We start from the raw sequence: 19,231 nt of genomic DNA, 5'->3' as shown, positions 1-19,231 counted from the left end.
TATGCTCCTCTGATACCACTAGTACGAACCCCAAGAGGCACAGTGAAGATATCGGACGCTGAGTTGCTAACATGGCACGAGGTAGGACTAGTTGCTGTGGGCGATCTGTATGCGGAGGGCAACCTTCTCACATTTGATACTCTGTCAGCAGAAAATGATATTCCTGCAGGTCAGTTTCTTTTACATGCAGCCATTGTGCGTACCCTGACGGCAGCCTGGGGGGATTTAACAACAGAGCCCCAAACGCATTTGCTCATACAATACCTACACGTAATGGGGAGGGCTCTCATGTGGTACACTGGCTGGTGGAAGCTCTATTAACACATGCATTGAAACCTCTAACGAGACTCTGTGAGAAGTGGGCTACAGACGGGGGACGGCCATGGACCGACAAGGAGTGGGCCACAATTATAGCTGGTTCCACGTATATACTGCGTATTTCGAGATTCAAACTTATTCAGACTTCTATAATACATAGGGCATATCTTTCCCTGGATAAGATAAATTACTATATTCACCTAGATACCTCCGCTTGCCCCAGATGCAAATTGATTGGAGCTGATCTGTTGCACATATTGTGGTCTTGTACCTCGTTGCAGTCATACTGGCATGCAGTTGTGGACACGTTAGCTAAATGTACCGGGACTCCGCTACAGTTCGATTGGTAAACCTGCGTCCTGGGGCTGTATCCACGGACGAAAAAGAATAGAGTAGCATCGAGGTTTAGAGACTTGGGATTGGTAACGGCTAAGCGCCTTAACACAAAACGATGGAAACACACTAACCCTCCAGCGCGGGCTAGTTGGGAGAAATCCCTTACGATATGGGCACACGTTGAGAGCAAACTGCGGGATTGCGCGAATACCCGATTGCACAGGCTTGAGACGATCTCCTTCAAACACTCACACGATTAGGCAACGCAGCACAAAACTCACAGCCCCCCAGGGACGGTGTTGAAGCCTCAACGCAGCGACACCCTTCCCCCCCTACCCCCCCGCCCCACCCTACATGACATCAGGAGTCGCCGCTGACTTTGACTAAGCTATAGATAGGCTGATAGCGAGATAAACACCCCCCGCCCCACACGCCGCCACTAGCTCACAAACATCTGTCATTATTCTTGTTTTTGCACTGCATTGGCCCTCACACACCCTGACAATTGCTCTACAGCATGGTTTCCGCAGGCTAAGGACGGCAATCTCTTTTCTTTTTCCTTTTGTTGAAAGTTATAGTTCACTTGAGCAGGCATCCTGTTTAGATTCTTTGATACAGTTATTGTACATAGAGCTAAAGAGAACAGTGTACAAGACAACCACTTTAGTATCTGAGCAGAGCTGCAGATATGGACTGTGTGTCTATACGTAACAATTTGTTATTTGTACAAATGCATAACATGCAGAGTTTTCAATACTGTTGGTACATATTTGTTGTGATGCAAAACAAATTTATAATATTTTTGATTGTAACTAAAATGAAAAACTTCAATAAAAAGATGTTTAAAAAAAATGGAAAAGGTAGTTACCCTAGTTAATGTAGTGTGGCGAGTGAGGAGGCAAGACTTTGATTCAGGGGTGCGTGACTTTTAGTAATTTGAAGGTGGTGAGTAAATTAGAAGTTGAATTTCTAATTGTAACTTTACAATTTTGAATGATTGTGTATTTTAAGTTGTTTGTATGGAAAGAACACACTGTATTTTGAACTAAAGATTATTCTTAACCATTGTTTTTTCCATTATGTTAATGTTTTTTTATTTATTGTTTAATGAAAATGTGTTCGAGTCGCAGTGTGGAGTCGTTTTGTTTGAAGTGCTGTAAAGTGGAGAGTAGTACAGTGGAGGAGAGAGTCGTAGAGTCTAGTATCATAGACTGGAGTATTGTAGTAGAATACAGTGGCATGACTTAGCATACAGTGGAGGGGCGTATCGGAGTAGAGTGGCATGTCGAACAGTAGAGCCTAGTGTTGTACAGTGGAGTGTCATGAAATTAAGTATGGTAGAGTGGAGTGTCATCAAGTAGAGTGCCATAAGTGTATCAGAGTGCTGCTGGACAGTGTTTTTACCAACCATGCGGCTCCGCTGGTGGATGGTTGTCTTCCTCAAACCTGGACTGATAACTGTGTGGTGGTGTTTAGAGTGTACATGGAGAATGTGGAGAATGCTATACAGGGCAAATTCACCACTTAGATAAGGTAGAGTAAAATCTCCACCAGTGAGTGGATAAGAGCCCTTAGCAAGTCCCGGGTAATAGCCTCAAGGTTCAGTGTAGTAAAAGGCTTTTGTCATTGTGAAATAGTGGTTTGTGATGTAATTGTAGAGGAACTTGCCTGTGGAGTAGTGACTTCCAATGATTAGGAGCCAAAGTAGTGAGGTGCACTGCTGTAATTGTCCTGTTCCTGGGGAGGACATGATCCCCCAGTGCACATATATAGTCAGTTGTGGAACACACAAACATATTTTGCGCCACACACATGCCATTTGTCACAATTTGCTGTATTCATGGTGTAGGGGAGGCAAAATGGAGGACCCCACTTATGGGGAGCCTCACAAATTTCGTCCTTAGCATATGGCCTGAAGTGGATACCCCCGCTATGCCATGTAAGCCCAAGATGAATCCTAATGATGAGACCTTACAAGACCTAAACTGGTCTGCAGTTGCTTGTGTTTCCATTTTGTGGGCTTGTTGTGGTGATTTGGGCTAGGCTGTTCTTTTGGGGGTGTGTCAATGCCTGATATATGTGGTTGTCCTTATGTGTAAAGGCAGAGTGATCTGTATAGTGGGATGTACCCAGTACAATGCCTTCTTTTTCCTTACTTGAAGCATCCATCACTCATGTTCTGTTTATGGCCTTGAAGTGTCTATCCATACCTGACTACATTCTTTCTTATCTGTTGCAGGAGGATGTTTGCCCCAAAAATGTGGTGAGTGCTGTGAAATGTCAACTCTTGACCAACCCCCATTATGGCTGTTGACTGAAATAGGGTTTTCTATAAGCCTTCAATCTTCTTTTATTCATCAATAATATTCTACATCTATTTTTTTAATACCCTCAAACTTTGTTTATGAAGACTAATCTTATGATAGGAGTGATAGAGGGAGTGAAGGGGAAACCTAGGGGTAATCGTGAAAAGGAAATAAGATTGGGGGGGGGGGGGGGGGGGGGAAGGGGAAGAAAAAGTAGTGATAGGAAGACTAGCAAATAACCGGGATAAGGGGATAGGATGTCATCCCAGTCCCTGGAAAATGGAGTATGAAGATGGGAAAGAAAAGAAGTGCTCAAAGGAATAGAGAACAAATGATGAAGGGACCGGTGAGATGGACAAAGAGCACCAGAAGAATAAGTAGTAAGGAAGTGGACCCACGGGGAGGCAAATACTTGATACAGGATTTTAATGACTCTTGCTACAAGTTAACCCCTAATGTTGCACCAAAGCAGGACAACCATCTTTCATTGGGGGCATTTTAATGAGGCCCGAACAAGTAAATCACATATCTATCAATACCAGAAGGAAAATAAAGCAGTGTATTTTTAATAAAGTGTACTGCTTACTAACCACCAGCATGAAAATTACTTTTCGGAAAATTATAAAGGTTTTATGGTTGCTTTGACATTAGTTTGCTCAGTAGACTGTTCTATCAGAAAAGTCCATTTGGCAAGAAATCACATTTTTGTTGGTTTCATAATCTCAGGTTATCTGGGTCCAAGGTGCCCGTCTGGTTTTACAGAAGTATTTCGAGAAATTGAATACAGTAATAACCCAATTTGTGTGACACCCAAGGATAGGAGGAACTTCAGAAAAGGCATATTGTGGTGTAAAAGGAATTCCAGTGGTGAGGGTGTGAAAGTGTTGCAGTGAAACGGAGGTCGAATTGTGGGTTTGACAGGATTTACATTGGTGAGATACAGTAAGGTATAGGGGTAGTTTGCTAGTGAGATGGTGCTGTTGCCATACTCTGATCCTTGTTAATTTCCTATGAATGGGAACTAAAAACCTAAAAATGACTTGATGTCAACATGTTTTAAGAATAAAAGTAGCCTGTGTCACAAGTGTGAAGCGACTAGGATTGATGGGGCTTGAAGATTATGTAGTGAAGGAAAAATATACAATCTAAGTGTAGGAAGCTGGCCCTTTAAATGGTATGCCAGAAAGAGGTATGCCATGCATAGAGTAAGTATTCCCTTACTAGTGGACAGGGGCTTGCTCTAGCAATCCCAAGGTGCCCTTCTAGGGGGTATTGGGGTCGAGCAGCCTCAGGCTTATTGGAGATTAGTGTTAGACATCCACTGCACACACTCGGCCAATAAATGACACACATGACTCAATAAGGAGATCCACACCAATTTTATAAAAATAACATTTATCTTTATATAACTTTAGGCACTAAGATCATCAAAATCAGGTTAGTACATTTTAAATTAGCAGGTTTGAAGAAAACAGGTTTTTGATACTTTAAATCGTCATTGAAGACCTTTGGGGCGATGTTAAACTCTGGAGGAAAAACATGTATTGCATTCGGGCACTCAACGAATTACAAGACCAATGTTCTGGATTTGGGGTGAGTATGGGACAAGGTCCAAGACAGCGCCAACAGTTCACTTCGGGCAGAACTAGAGGCAGCCGGATGCAGAGTGCAACAAAGCGCCAGTTACGCCATTCAGTCGGGAAAGAGGCTGCTGGTTTGAACTTGGGGACCAATCTGGCTGAACCAACAGGGGAATCCAATCTTGCAATGCTTGGGGATATGGGAACGCCTTTGGCCCTCTTCTCCAGGGGCAATAGGTGCAGAGGGATCTTTAGGCATCTGATTTTTTTTTTATCACGGGGACCACTCTTGTTAGAGGGTCCTGCAAACAGAGGCTGCAGGCGGTGTCGGGAAGTCCACAATGGGCATTTCCAAGGTGGGCTTTGTCTTTGGAGAGCCGGGGGACCACACTGGCAGCGTTGGTCCACTTCGGCTAGGAAGCATGGGTTCAGTGGTGCTTTGCGGCGTCTGGTTTTTATAGTTGCGGAGACTGTCTTCTTTGGGGTGCCTGCTGGATGCAGAGAAGCAGCTCCACTGCTCTACGGGACTCCTTGAGTCTTTATTAAAGGCAAACAGTCCTCCCAGGCTTCGGAGGTACAACTGCTTCAGAACACAACATCTTTGGCACAGTTTCGATGTGGACCAGCAGACAGGCCAACAGGGCTGGTGCTAAATCAGTTGCTCCTCTTCAAGCTTATGGTTTCGCAGCTTTTCAGTGTCTCGGGATCTGGGGACCATGATGGCACTGTTGCCACTTCAGCACGTACTAGGCAGCTCGGGTGCAGTGGTGCTTTGATGTCCGGGTTTTGCGATCTTGGAGCCTCGCAGCTCAGTCTTTGGTACCCACAAGAGACAGGTGAACACCTCTGCTGTTCCACTGGAGTTCCTGAGTCTTTAGAGAAGGGCTGGCAGTCCTCCCAGGTTTTGGAGGATCAGCAGCTTGCAGGGCGAGACAACTTAAACACAATTGTCGAATAGGCGAACAGGCCAGCAGGGCTAGTGCCAAATCGGATGCTTCTTCTGCATTTCTTGAATTTGTGGCTCTTTGGCCTTTCTTCTTCTTTTGTTTGGCAGGATCTGACTATTTGGTGCCAGGGCTCCCCGAAATACTGAATTTAGGGGCGTTAGTGGAGTATAGTATAGGGTAGTAGCCAATGGGCTACTTACCCCTGGGGTCACTACGCCCCCTAAATGACCACTTCCTGTGGGAAGTGGGCATAGCCCTGACCCAGGAAGGTGCCATAGAGCTCTGGACAAAGGGGGGTTGGTTTCCTCTCCTGTGAGAAGCCAGATTTGCATACCAAAGGTGGTGGGCCTCTTTGAAGCTCCCCGGCCTTGTAATGCTAATCCGCAGGTCATCTTGTGGGCTTGGGGTGTAAAGCCCCACCTGCCCGAGCAGGCTTGGTTTAAGGCCATACCCCCAACCCCCCCCCCCCCGACCCCATCCCCCTCCCCCCTGACCCCATCCCCTCCCCCCTGAGAGCAAAGGCCCTCACCCTTGATGGTCAGAAACCAATCTCTGGTGGAAACCAGTCAGTCAGCATATCACTTAATGGTATGTTTTCAGGGGGCACCTCTAAGGTGACCTCTGGGTGCATGCATTACTAAATTTAATGCAGGCATCAGTGTGGTTTTGTTAATACAAGTTGTTTGATGCCAAACATCCGTGCTGTGAAGCCATCATGTAGCTGGGAAATAGTTTTCACCAGTGTCCAGTACAATCTTTTAAAATGGCTTCCCTGATCAATTGTACCGCCAGAACAGGGGTATGTCTGCTCATGCAGTTATTTCCTCACATGTAGTGTAGTACACCCTGCCTTAGGGCGGTAGGGCTGCTGTAGGGTGACTTATTTATACTGCAGTGTTGGCAGGCAGGGCACACAGGCTGTATGCCATGTCGTGTTTTCACTTTTAGTCTGCACCAAGACACACAGCCTGCAGTGGCAGTTAGCATGAGCTCGGTGAGGCATCCCTTAGGGTGGCACAATTTGTGCTGCAACCCTTGGGGACCTGCTTTAGAGTCTCAGGCACTAGGTAACGGGGGTACCATTTACTAGAGACTTCTAGAGGATACTAAAGGTATTCCCAATTGGGGAAACAATTGCACAGTTTTGGGAAACAGATCTGGCACTGGGGACAAGGTTAGCAGGAACCCTGTGCCAGGCAAAAAGTGGGCGGTAACCATGTCAAAAAGGACACTTTCCTACAAAACCACCTCCCCAACGAAAGTAAATGAAGACTCCATTGGGAATGGTTAGTCTCATTCTCCAAGTGGAAAAATCTGGAAAGGTCATTTTCATTGGAATGAACAGTTCTGCGTCTGTGTTGCACTGTAAAGTCCATCCCCTGTAGGGAAATGGACCACCGCAACAGTTTCAGGTTTTCACCTTTTCATTTGCATAAACAAATCTGAGAGGCCTGTTGTCAGTTTGAACAAGAAAGTGAGAGCTAAACATGTATGGCCTCAGTGTCTTTAGGGACCACACCACAGCAAAGGATTCCATCTAAATGGAAATCTAACACTGCTGTCTGTGGAGTAACCCCCTGCTAATGAAATCAACTGGTTGGTTATGGCAAAAATCATTGGTGGCCATAATTATTGGTTAGAGACAGGATGGCTCCTCTCCCATGTTCCAAGGCATCTGTCTGCATGATGAACTGCTTCGAATAATCTGGAGCTTTTAGAATGGGTTCTGAGCACATCACTTCCTTCAGAGTGTCAAAAGCCTTTTGACAGATCTCTGCCCAGTTTACTTGCTTCAGCATTTTCTTAGTCAGTTCTGTGAGGGAGGTCCACAATGGGCCTGTATCCCTACACAAACCTCCGGTAGTACCCAGTCATGCCAAGAAACCCCCTGACTTGAGTCTGGGTGGTTGTAGCTATACAGCCCACAGTTTTCTGGATCTTGGGTTGAACTTAGCCCCCATCTATAAAGTGGTCCAAGTATACAACCGAGCCCTGCCCTATCTGGCACTTGCTTGCCCAGATAGAGCTGCATTTCACAGGTCCGCAAGGACCTTACCAAGGTTGATCAGGTGATCCTGCAAAATAAAACTGTAGACGGCAATATCGTCCATACATGCTGCACTAAAAGATTCCAGCCTAGAAAGAACTTTATACACCAACATTTGGAAGGTGGCAGGGGCATTCTTTAGCCCAAAGAGCATAACCGTGATCTGATAATGCCCATCTTGGGTTAAAAATGCAGAGTTCTCTTTTGCTTCTCGGGTCAGACCAATCTGCCAGTACCCTGATGTCCTATTCTTAATATTGATGTTGATGTATGCAATGATATGTTTATGTACATAAACAAAATCATATCACTTGTGTCAATCCCCTGATATAACCAACCCCATACCCCATACATGGTCAGAGAGGCAATGCGCCCTATGCTACTGATTGACAGATCACAGGTGGGGTGATATGTAACCCACAGGGCAAACACGTGACAAGAAAAACCCAGATTAGTTTCACAGATGGGCAGCGACGCCACAATGATCCTGGAAGATTGGCACCTATAAAATGCACACTGCCATAGGGGCACGTGTTTCCAAAACACCATAAAGTTAGATGCAATAAGAAGTTAGGAACACTCAACCAATAGGGACACAGCACACACTACAAATGCAGTGATCACGCCTTCCCCATGCTGGACATCTGGACACGTTACGCACTGACCCTCATTGTGTCCATGAAAGGTCGAGACCCACTTTAATTTGTCATCAGGTGGGAGTAATTTATGGCTTGATGGCAAGACCCACATTCCACTCCCAAAACAGAATCTTTGATTTGTTTTATTATGCCCCAAGAAATGTATAAAAAGCATTCAAAACAATTGTATATTGAGCCAGTCCTCAGATCCATTTCTGTATGCTGCACTCCTGACGTAGTGTTTGATTAAACCAACTGATCCTGTTTTTCCAAACGCCTCTTGTCTTTGTTTTTTCAAGGTAAATGCATATTCTAGCTACAAAATCAAAAGTACTGAGAAATGTGCCTACCCCCAACATGTCAGTTCATCAGCCCTAGGAATTTAGGGTTCATCTGTCTTCGTTTCTACATTGAGGCCCCTATAGTCCACACAAAACCTCAACTCTGTTTTACCACCCTTGGTATGAGGTTTGGGGACTCAGACAACTGAACTGTCCCATGGGCTCTCAGTGGGTTCAGTGACTCCCAATTCCAGCATCTTGCTTGCTTCAGCTTTGATGCTTTCTTTGACATGGTCAGACTGCCTGTAGATTTTATTATTGACAGGTAGTCTGTCCCCAGTGTCCACATCATGTGTAAACCAGTTGGTCTGACCAGGGTCAAAGAGAAGAGCTGATCATACTGGTGCAGGACATGTCTGCCTGCAGTCAGCCTGCTTTTGGACAGAGAGGGTGTCTGAAAAGGAAACTCATTTCACTGACCTATCTTTCGGGTTGTGATAGTGGAGGTCAAGGAGAGATTCACTCTCTTCTTCATCAGTGACCACCAGCATGGCCCCTCAGCCCTGTCATGATAGGGTTTGAGGTGGTTCAAGGTAGGTGACCCCCCTCACCTTTTTGCTTTCTAGGATAGGGTAGTGCCCACTCAATTTGTCCTAGAGCCCTCTAGGAGCCACACCTTCTGCCCCGGTTGGACATCCACCAGTGCAACCTTTTGGTCATACCAGAGCTTCTGAAGCTCTTGGCTCACCTTGAGGTTTTTAGATGCTTTTTTCATGTACTCAGCCGTCCATGAAGATAGGCCGAGCACAAAGTCCACATATCTTGCTTAGGCTCTTTGAGCAGTCTCTCACAGCCTCCTTTACTAGACATCATGGTCCCTTTTACAGGATGCACAAACAGAAGGTCAAAGGGGGGAAAGCCCTTCTCCCTTCGGAGGCACTTCTCTATAGGCAAAAAGCAGGCATGGCAGTATGACATCTCATCTCCTGAGTTTTCTGGGAGTCCCATAATTCATGGTTTTGTTGAATCTCTCAACTAAACCATTTGTTTTGGGGTGCTATGGGGTGGTGAACTTGAAAGTCACTCCACGTTCTGCCCACATGTTTCAGGTAGTCAGATATGAAGTTTTACCTTTGTCTGACACCACCTCCTTAGGGAAACCCACTCTGGTAAAAATACCAGTGAGGACCAGTAGTAGTCGTAAAGGGTATTGCTTTAGGCTACCTGACAACATGATCCACTACTACCAATCTAAATCTGTCCCTGATGCAGTTGAAAGATCCATGGGGCCGACAACGTCAACCCCCTACCCTTTCAAAAAAAATTCCAACCACTGGAAGTGGAATTAAGGGTGCCTTTGGGTGGCTACCTCCTTTGTCACTGGCTTGGCAGGTAGCACAGGAGTTGCAGAACTCCTTCACCTTTTGGGACATCCCTGGCCAGTAGAATAGGGTGAGTAACTAACTCCAAATTTTATACAAAAATGGAAACCCTGGCGCTCTAATTATTTACATGTACAATTTTGTATGTGAGTCTCTCAAAACAAGGAAACCTCATGATGTAGGGAGATTCCTCCTGCTACAGGGAACGTTCAGGAGAACAAAAATTGATCATTCATTGAAATGATTAATTCACTGGTAAATATAAAAAAAAACATGATCATTGGCACTACATCAAGTATCAAAACATTCATGAAAATGATTATTTCTATGATGTGCTTAGAAATCCAGTCCTTGTCATGTAGAACATTGAAAACAGCCAACGCGCGTTTCGTCACCACTGACTTCCTCAAGGCTTAGATGATGCTCACATGGGAGCCTGATTTTTTTTTTCCTCATTGGCTCAATTGTCCCGTATATATGAAGACTCCTGGGTCTATACCCTAATCCTAAAAGCTCACTTCTGATGACTGCTTCTGGTCCTTATTTTTCCTTGTCACGTCTTTGGCACAGAAACTTGGTCCTCCCAGACACTTGATAATACGTCTATACGTTCAGAACACTAAGGGCCATATGTAGGTACCTAAATACCGGTCAGTAACTGCCGAAAATCGGTAAATATCCCGTTACCGACCGGTATTTAGGCAATTGAGATGTAGGTGGCTGGATTTCAGGATTCGGTAATTTACCGAATCGGAATTTTAAGAAATCTGTAAAATACCGATTTGGTAAATTACCGAATCCTGAAATCCTATCTAGGGGGCACTCAAGTGAGTGTATTTTTGGTTTCTGGATTCGTTATTTACCACCAACTACAAATTGATGGTAAATAACGAATACCTTTTTAAAAAGCAATTTTGTGCTTTTTGAAAAGTGCCATGTGGCAGACATACATGCCCTTAGGGCATGTATGTGCGCCACATGTGCACACATGCACGATTCCAGGGTGCAACAGGGTGTTAATGTGACACCCTGCCACCCATGAATATGCTCCCCCTATTACCAATTCGGTATTTACTGATTCGGTAATAGTGAATGGCTTCCCATTCATTCCTATGGGCCTCCAGGCCCATAGGAATGAATTGGAAGGGATGCATTATTACCGATTCGGTAAATACCGAATGTTTACATTCTTATTTACCGATTCATAAATACCGAATCGGTAAAATTCGGTATTTATGAATCGGTAAATAGAAATTATCTACATATGGCCCTAAATCCTTTGTCGCATTGTCTGGGGTCGAATTTAAATGAAAATGGAAATCGAATGCAATCACTATTAATATTGTGAAACGATCATTCGGCAGAAAATAAGTATTGGTCGTGCTGTCAACAGCAAATATATATCCAAATAATAGGGAGCCGTGATAAGGCCATTCAGCGAATAAAGTTTTTTCTATCGTTCTCAAGAAGATTGGAGTCCATTATCCAGGGTACTGTGATAAAACCCTGAAATATTGCTCCATACGGTCACAGCTGTCTGTTCTGCCGTTTTTTTTTTTTAACTCCAAATTTTAGCCTGGCCAAGATGCCAGCTAAGGCAATGTCATGAGCCAAAGTGAGTCAGAACGGTCTTTCCATCTGAGCCTGCTGCACACAAAACTCTTCTCTCAAGACTCGCCTCTCCCTAGATCTGCAGTTAGATCATGACTCCCTACAATTATGTTGGCATGAGCCTCACACTTTTGGTTTCAGCCTCAACCCTGATTTCTCATAAGAGGGTGAGTTGAAGGTCCAATGAACCCATCACTTGTTGTATGCAGACACTTTCTTCCACTTTTTAAGGCACTCAGAAATGGCAATGGTCTTATACAATACCACCAAAGAAAATAATTATAAGGAAATTACACAAATTAGAAGTTGTGATGGATGTAGTAAAAAGCTCAGTGGAGAGATGTTTCAGTTGAAAGGGGAACTTAAAGTGTGGGGAATGAGTTGGTGGTAGTAGTAGCCAACATGATTGTGTGGGCAGTATTGAATATGTCAAAAAAAAATAGGCAGTGATGGGCATCGGAGAAGTGGGATTAAGTTGAGAATAAAATTACCCTCTTGTTCTACTTTTTGTAGGACTGCTGTGGCAACTACACTTTTATTCCTTATGTGGTGACTGCGCAGGGAAAAGTACTGTGCTGCGACGCATCCATGATGAAGTGCCTGACGGAGATCATCCAGCCCCACCACAGCATCGACACTTTTCTCACCCCCCTGACCGCACGCTTTGCCAAACTGCTGGAAAGCACCACCACCAATTCTTGGTAAGAAACTGAATTGAAGGGAGGAAGGCCATTAGTGATGATAGGCAGTCTAGGTCTGCTTGAAGGAGTTTGTGTTGAGATGCTGGGCAATGTTCCCTTTAATTATTTTTGGGTGTGCAGCGGCTCAGGGTCTGTGCGGACACTTTTTAGAGCTGTAATGGGGCTCTTTATGTAAGCAAGCATATAATCTCTAAAAAAGGTGATCACGAGACAATACCTTTAATTTTTTTTACTAAAATGTGCTTAAAGGAAAATGTTAAATAACATTAATACATTTATATTAAGTAAAATTGCAATAGGTTTTAAATAGTACTTTAAGATCTACAAGTATTACTATGCTGAAAGAGCATTTCTTAATGTAGTACTTCTGAATTTTTTTTTCTGCAATCAGCCCAGGTAGCTCCCAGCATAGCAAAGTTGGAGAAATATTTGCCTATTTGGGGGCCATTGGTGGGTCAAACCTTCCATAGTTCCGCTCTAATGACATTCCTGTCCACAGTCTAGGCGTATGCATTCAGGATACTAACAAGTGTGTCTTGATGGGGGTGACATTTGGTCAGTGTGTGCATTATGGTTGCTTTGTGAAAGGTGCTCACCTGCCCCTCAATGAATTGATGCCCTGTGCCACATACGGCGCAATTATGTTGGTATTTACAAATGCCAAGAGCAATTGCCTCCATTGTAAGGGCAGCAGGAATTTTCCTGGGTTTTATGTCCTTTTATACAGAAGGAGGATAGGAGCACACTACCTCAAATCACAGCAGAGTTCACCCCTTAGCATTCTGGTAAGTGCAGTACAATGTTTGGGCATACTTGACTATTAGCTGTAGTTTTTCCACCAGAGTTGGTGCAGATGGTGCTATTTATCTCTAGACACATGAGTTTCTGGATTTTATCCATTATCAGTAGAGATCAGAAAAATGAATTACATCAGGGGTTGCTGCCACAGTCCACTCGGGTCTTAGTACCTCAAATCAGACACGTAGAATGCACACAGTTACTAAAGTAAACCCAAGTTTCGGTGTATCCATGTGATGTATAGCGGAGACCAGTGGTTCTAAGAGAGGACGGACTGGAAAGAGCAACGTCTTGGTGCATATAGACGTTTTCGATGTGATTGTAGTGCCATGACGTTTATCATTATCTGTTTGTTTCCCAGTGTATATCTAGAATGAAAACGAACATTCAGTTTAACAACGAAAGGAGACACCCATACAAATGTATTTCCACCACAATACAGTACCGTTCAGAGATTCTTGTAGTTTCAATGGCTAAAATTTGTAATTTCTGTAAGAAGGCGACACGCAGACCTAGTGTATGTGCAAAAACAAAAGATGTCTGTAATGCATGGTTCTGCGTTGTAGCAGATATTGCTTATTTAGTTGTACAGTTTCTCATGATCCGATATGATCTTACCTGCGGTATTTCCCGATGCTATAGCAGTGATAGCACCAGTGCCTCTTGCAGTTGAAAGCGGAAATATTGCTTACTTTAAGAAAGGACAAGCCATAACCTAGTATTGTTTCTTTTCATATTGTTTGTTTCTTCTTTTTAGCTCGCCTTTCAGCAATTAAGTAGTGCATAAAGAGCTGTCATACTGATCTGCAGAACGACCCTTTGTAGGGAGCGCTCTTAGTAGCCTCCTGCGCGGAGATAAATGATAGTATGTGCTGCCGCCCAGGCACGCTTCCTAGAGGTAACCGTGATACTGGGTTCCCACATATTGCTCGAAGTATTACATCCACCTAAATACCCACATTATTTACTGCTTGGGCAATAAAGGTGCCTTTCTCTTAATTACTTGGCTGTCAGTGGAGTTTGGTGGACAATTGATGTCCCCATCTTCATGACCCATTTAAGTGATTGAGGTCAGACCTTCAATGGTTTGTGTGGAGGGAAGTTTATTCTAACTGACCAGGAGGGAGATTTCCTGCCAACTGGCATGACCCCGATCATGTTCCAAAATGCCACCACATTCTCTTCTTTAAGAAGAGAAGAATGCAACACCTATTTCCCCCCCCCCCCCTCCCCTTTTTATCATTTACGATAAAGGCAAAAAATTACATAAAAATGTAAAGCCAAAAAATAAATTACACTAATACGCATTATATACAAAATTGTTAAAACAAGAACGTATATTTTCTTGTCAAAAGGAAATGCAATTAATGCCACAGAAGTTACATAATAGAAAACTATAACGAAATTCCCTTACATTAAATGGCATTAGGTTGTACAACAAATCTGTTGTTAATTTACAACAGGAACTTCTCAAACCTCCTCGGAGTTCTGATTTCTCAGCGATTTCTTAGTGTTACGGATCTGTTCTTATCATACAACTCCCTCCAGAGATCATCATAGTTTTTCCCTGCCTTTCCGTTTTATCCTTAATGGAGCTTTCACAACTTTCTTACGATTCCACATGGTAACAACTCTTAACTCTGTGTCTTTCCTGCATACAGATCCAATTTCCAATCTTGTAGTCTCCTTCCCTCACTGTCCCTCTCTCCAAAACAAACTTGTCACACTCCAGTTCTTGGACATCAGTACTTTGGCCTTGTGATCTCCCTGTCACACAATGAGGTGTGGTGTAGTACAACTACACCAACTATCTCATTGCTACTCTCCAGTCTCCTACTCCACTCAAAGCTAACTGTAAACCATCTTTAATGTCCTGTTCCACCTTTCTACTAGACCATAGCTTTGATTGTTGTATACCGATGATTGAATATGCTCCACACCCTGCTCTTAAGAACACCACTCATGCGCTCCAAAACAAATTGGACACCGTTCTTTGATGCAAAGATCTCTGGCACCCCTTCTCTCTCAAATAGTTTCTTCAGGAATCCGTTTACTATCAGAAGTGACACCCTTTCCCCCATAAACTTTACTGCTGACCATATAGAGAAACACATCAGCTACCCTTAACATACAATGGACCCATGACATCAATTCCAAAAAAACACCCAATTTGTCAGTCACAACCAGGGATACCGTTTTCTGTGACTTGCCGATCCATGTGCAAGGTACACATTCTCTTAATGTGCCATATCATGTCACGGTCTAGCCCTGGCCACCAGTGCTGCTCTCTGACTCGCCTCTTGGTGGCACTTGGTGCTATGTGTCCTTCATGTGCTAGTCTAGCTACCTGCACTCTGAGTACTGCTGGCAATACCAGTAAGCTACCTCCCATCAAAACTCCCTCCGCCACTGACACGGGAGAGGCTCTTCCTCCCCTCTTCCCCACCCCCCCCCCCCCCACTTGCTGAAAAAAAATACACCAAAGGACTGAGGTTAGTCCTTGCGGGGAATCTGGTTCCCCACACTTGTCCTAAAATGGTTTACTCCCCACCAGACAGCCAACACTTCCCTCTCAATAGTAGAGTAATATTTCTCTGCATCCCTTAATGGTCTGGTTGTATAGGCAATGGCCACATCTATGCCATTCCTTCCCTCTAGTAGCACCGCACCCAACCCCACCAAACTAGCATCAGTGTTATTATTGTGGGGAAATGTATGTCAAAATGCTGAGTCATGGTGCAGATGCAATGTGTGCTTTTAATTCCTTAAATTTATTCTCGTATTTCTCACACCAAACAAATTTCTTGTTCTTGAGCATGAGTTTGCGCATACGTTTGGTTTTATTTGCAAACATGTGGACAAAACGAGAATAGTCCTCGACCAGCCCCAAAAACGATCTCAATTGCTCTTTACATGCTTCTGAAGCAACATATTTTATTGCAGAAACTAATTTCAACTTTGGAGCTATCCTTTTTCCAGTGATCCAGTGACCCAAATACTCCACTTCTACTCTAAACTTGCACTAATTATTTTTGATTCTTAAACCACTCTCCTGCAGGGTTCTCAACACAATTTTCAAAGTCACATCATGTTTAGTTAAATTTCTCCCAAGTAACAGCATATTGTTGACACCGCGGCTGCCAGGGCTACACCGAATGGCATCCTTTTATACTTGTGTGCTCCTTCAGGCATGACAACAATGTTAGTTGTCGAGAGTCGGAGTGCAGTACAGTCTGGTTGTAGGCTGAGGAAAGGTCCAAAGTGGAAAACACTTTTGCTCCTTTGATGGTAGTCCACATTTCTCATATGTTAGGCAGGGGAGGCCTATCCACCCAGATTGCCACATTTAAATCCCTTACATCTACACAAAGCCGTATTTCGCCATTTCATTTCTTAGCAATCACTACAAGAGCCAAACACTCTGGCGATTTCTCTTTCTTCAAATTATGCCCTCGCTACACAACTTCTGCAGTTCTTGGCGTAGTGGCTTTCTCATGACATCCCTCACTACGAGGCTTGTGGGCTTTCGGAGTCACTCCTTCCTCCAAACATTGTTGTGCATGAACCCTTTGAGAGTTCCTAAGTGGTCATCAAAGATGTCAAGATACTCTACGACATATGGCACACTTGCATCTCCCACACATGCACTAGACTGCACTCCCAACACTTTATCTGGATAGCTTGGGTCTAACCTAATACACAGATGCCTTTGTTGGGGCCAACCCAATAAACACAAATCCTCCTTGGCAAAATAAACTTTAGATGCCATCACCATTTGCTGGAACTCCAAATGAGCTTTAATGAAATCCAATAGTTCAATGAGTTTATTGCTGTATGCCACTAACTTTACATCAGGAATTTTAAGCTCATGATTAGGAAATGTCTTTAGATATTCTGGCTCCTGAGTCTGTCATCACATCCACCCCATCAATCTTAATGGTGCAGAAAGGATTGTCCTCAACAGCCCTTTCCCCTTTGTTGAATATCCAAAATAGCATCTTAGCATTTATTTTCTCCCCCTTCAACTATTCTCACTGAGGTTTGAGTTTTCTTCACCCCACCATTTTTCCTCTACAATCCTTCACAAAATGCCACTTGATTTTACACTACCTGCATATTTGTCCAATAGAAAGACATGACTCATCAGTTGCTAAGTAACCATCTGAACCACATATAAACATATGTCAAAACTCTACTCCCTCTTTCTCTTTGCACCAAATTCCTCTTTACTTTTGGGTTACATGTGTCTTCTTGAACTCTGTCTATCTTGTCTTTGGACTTCAATTCCTGCAATCTTTTGTCCGTAATGTCATTCCTATTTATTAAGTCCCTTGCCGTCTGAAGCTTCAGCCCTTACATATACAACAGTTTCTCTTGCACATTTCGGTTATTGACTTTCAAAACCAATTGATCCCGCAACAATTTCATCCAGAAAACTCTTGTAAATGCAAGTTGCAGCAAGTGACCTGAAGGCTGGCCATGTAACTCTCCACAGACACTTCTGGAAATTGACTTCTCTTCAACAATTTAAATCTCTCTACTACTACATTCCTTTTCTTTCCGAAATTCGCATCCAATTTCTGTATTGCATTCTCAAATTAATAGATTTCCTCATCTTCTTCCTCTCAATCCTCTGAAGGAAAAGAAGGAAGACATTTTAATACTCTCCTTCCCTCTGCCACTAAGCAGTACTTTAACATAGCCAACTTCCTGGCTGTCATGAAAATGTCACCCCCTGTTGCTTGGACGTAGACTTCGAAACCATCCCTCCAGTTCCCCCCATGGTGCCGTTGGCTCTCCTGGACTCTGCAACAAAAAAAACTGTTAGCGTAAACAAACCCTTCCATACTGAGAGCTAAACTTATACTTGCCCAGGACTGGCTTAAAGATGCTCAATAACTAGATCTCTTTTCCTTGTCAATGTGTCTTTGCTGGTCCAACTTGTGACCAGTTAAACTTTAACAATACTATCCAAAGATTTTAATTCAGTTTAGCTCATACTATCAGAGTTCATGTGCCATGTGTATGCCTAAGTTATGGACTTAAGGTATAAACTGTACTTTTCCGTAATGTCTTATAGTGAACTTGCTTTTCTCCATACAGATTTCTCAGTCTTTCGTTCAACCACAGGCATTTTCATGGAAGATTTTTTGTCAAATATTTGTCACTGTCCACCCCTTTCCCTGTACCATCATGGCGCTGTAAAAGAGTGTGCCACTGACTTCACATGTAAGGATTGAAACTTCTGACACCCTTTTTTTTTTTTTTGTGTGCCATTCAGTGTGCTTGTCACTGATCTCTAATGTGAACAGACTCCCAGCATATGTCACCCCACTAAAATTGAAGTGGCTGGGCAAACTTGTAGTTGGTGGGAAACAGGATGACGCTAACAGGTGCAGTGATGAGAGTTCTTCCACTTGTTGCCTAGCAACTCTCCTTATGGAATGCAGAACCTCGCACAGAGGCATGCAAAGGTGAGCGAGCCCACACCACCTCAAATACATTACTGAGTAACTTAACAGAATCTGGAACGCAGCAATCTCACACAGGGTCACGCATCTGTGATGTGAGCCCCGCCCCCTCAAGTTATTTGTCACTGCCAGGGCCAGTCCTAGAACTTATGGGGCCCCGGGCGAAAGGGAAGATGTGAGGCCACTCTAATTTGCATGTAACATCACAAGAAGTAACATCACAGAAATTGACATCGCAGGACTATTGATCTTATTTGGCATCACTGAGGAGACCTAACGTGGATATCCGTAGCAAGGACAAATAGATACATATTCAAATGAAATAAGTCCATATATTTTGAAACTGTATTAAATGTACTACATTTGTCACATTGGATAGAAAAGCTAGTTGCTGGTCTCAAAAAGATGGAGTTTTATTTACTCCTTGTTAACTGATTGTTTCCAAATGAGTGTTTCCAAATGAGTGCATGATAAAAAATTCCAGTTCTGTCTCATAAAGGTGAGAGATCCTGTTGAGGTAATGAGGAGCTGGATCATTCAAAATATGAAATTACACAAGAGAAACCCTCTCCCACCATCGATATAATCGCAAATTTCAAAAGGCTCCCTTATCATTCTGTGCCATTATTGTGTCACCTTCGAATGACATTAATACTTAGTAATTTGTTTTAACATAAATCTCCTCACCAGTATCCTGCACACACATGCTAAGAGTCGTAGGATAATCTTTTTTGACTGTGGGCTCTTTACTCGCCAGAATTGTTGAGTGCAAAAGCACAACACAATATAATACAAAATTACAAGAAACCATTGCA

At 43.5% G+C, this 19,231-nt stretch overlaps 1 protein-coding gene across 2 annotated transcripts in view; it reads left to right on the top strand.

Moving 5' to 3' along the window:
• Positions 1-19,231, top strand: part of LOC146861338 (mitogen-activated protein kinase kinase kinase 5-like) — an 802,557-nt gene that overhangs the window by 87,525 nt on the left and 695,801 nt on the right. For both annotated transcript variants that reach the window (XM_085645620.1, XM_085645619.1), the window contains exons 3-4: positions 2,894-2,917; positions 11,960-12,147. In XM_085645620.1, coding sequence (XP_085501746.1) covers positions 2,894-2,917; positions 11,960-12,147 — 212 coding nt within the window. The remainder of the gene's footprint in view (positions 1-2,893; positions 2,918-11,959; positions 12,148-19,231) is intronic.

Source organism: Triturus cristatus, chromosome 3_1, assembly GCF_964204655.1.
Source record: "Triturus cristatus chromosome 3_1, aTriCri1.1, whole genome shotgun sequence".
Taxonomy (NCBI): domain Eukaryota; kingdom Metazoa; phylum Chordata; class Amphibia; order Caudata; family Salamandridae; genus Triturus; species Triturus cristatus.
Note: the sequence above shows the minus strand (reverse complement) of the source record. Positions and strands in the feature narration are given on the sequence as shown.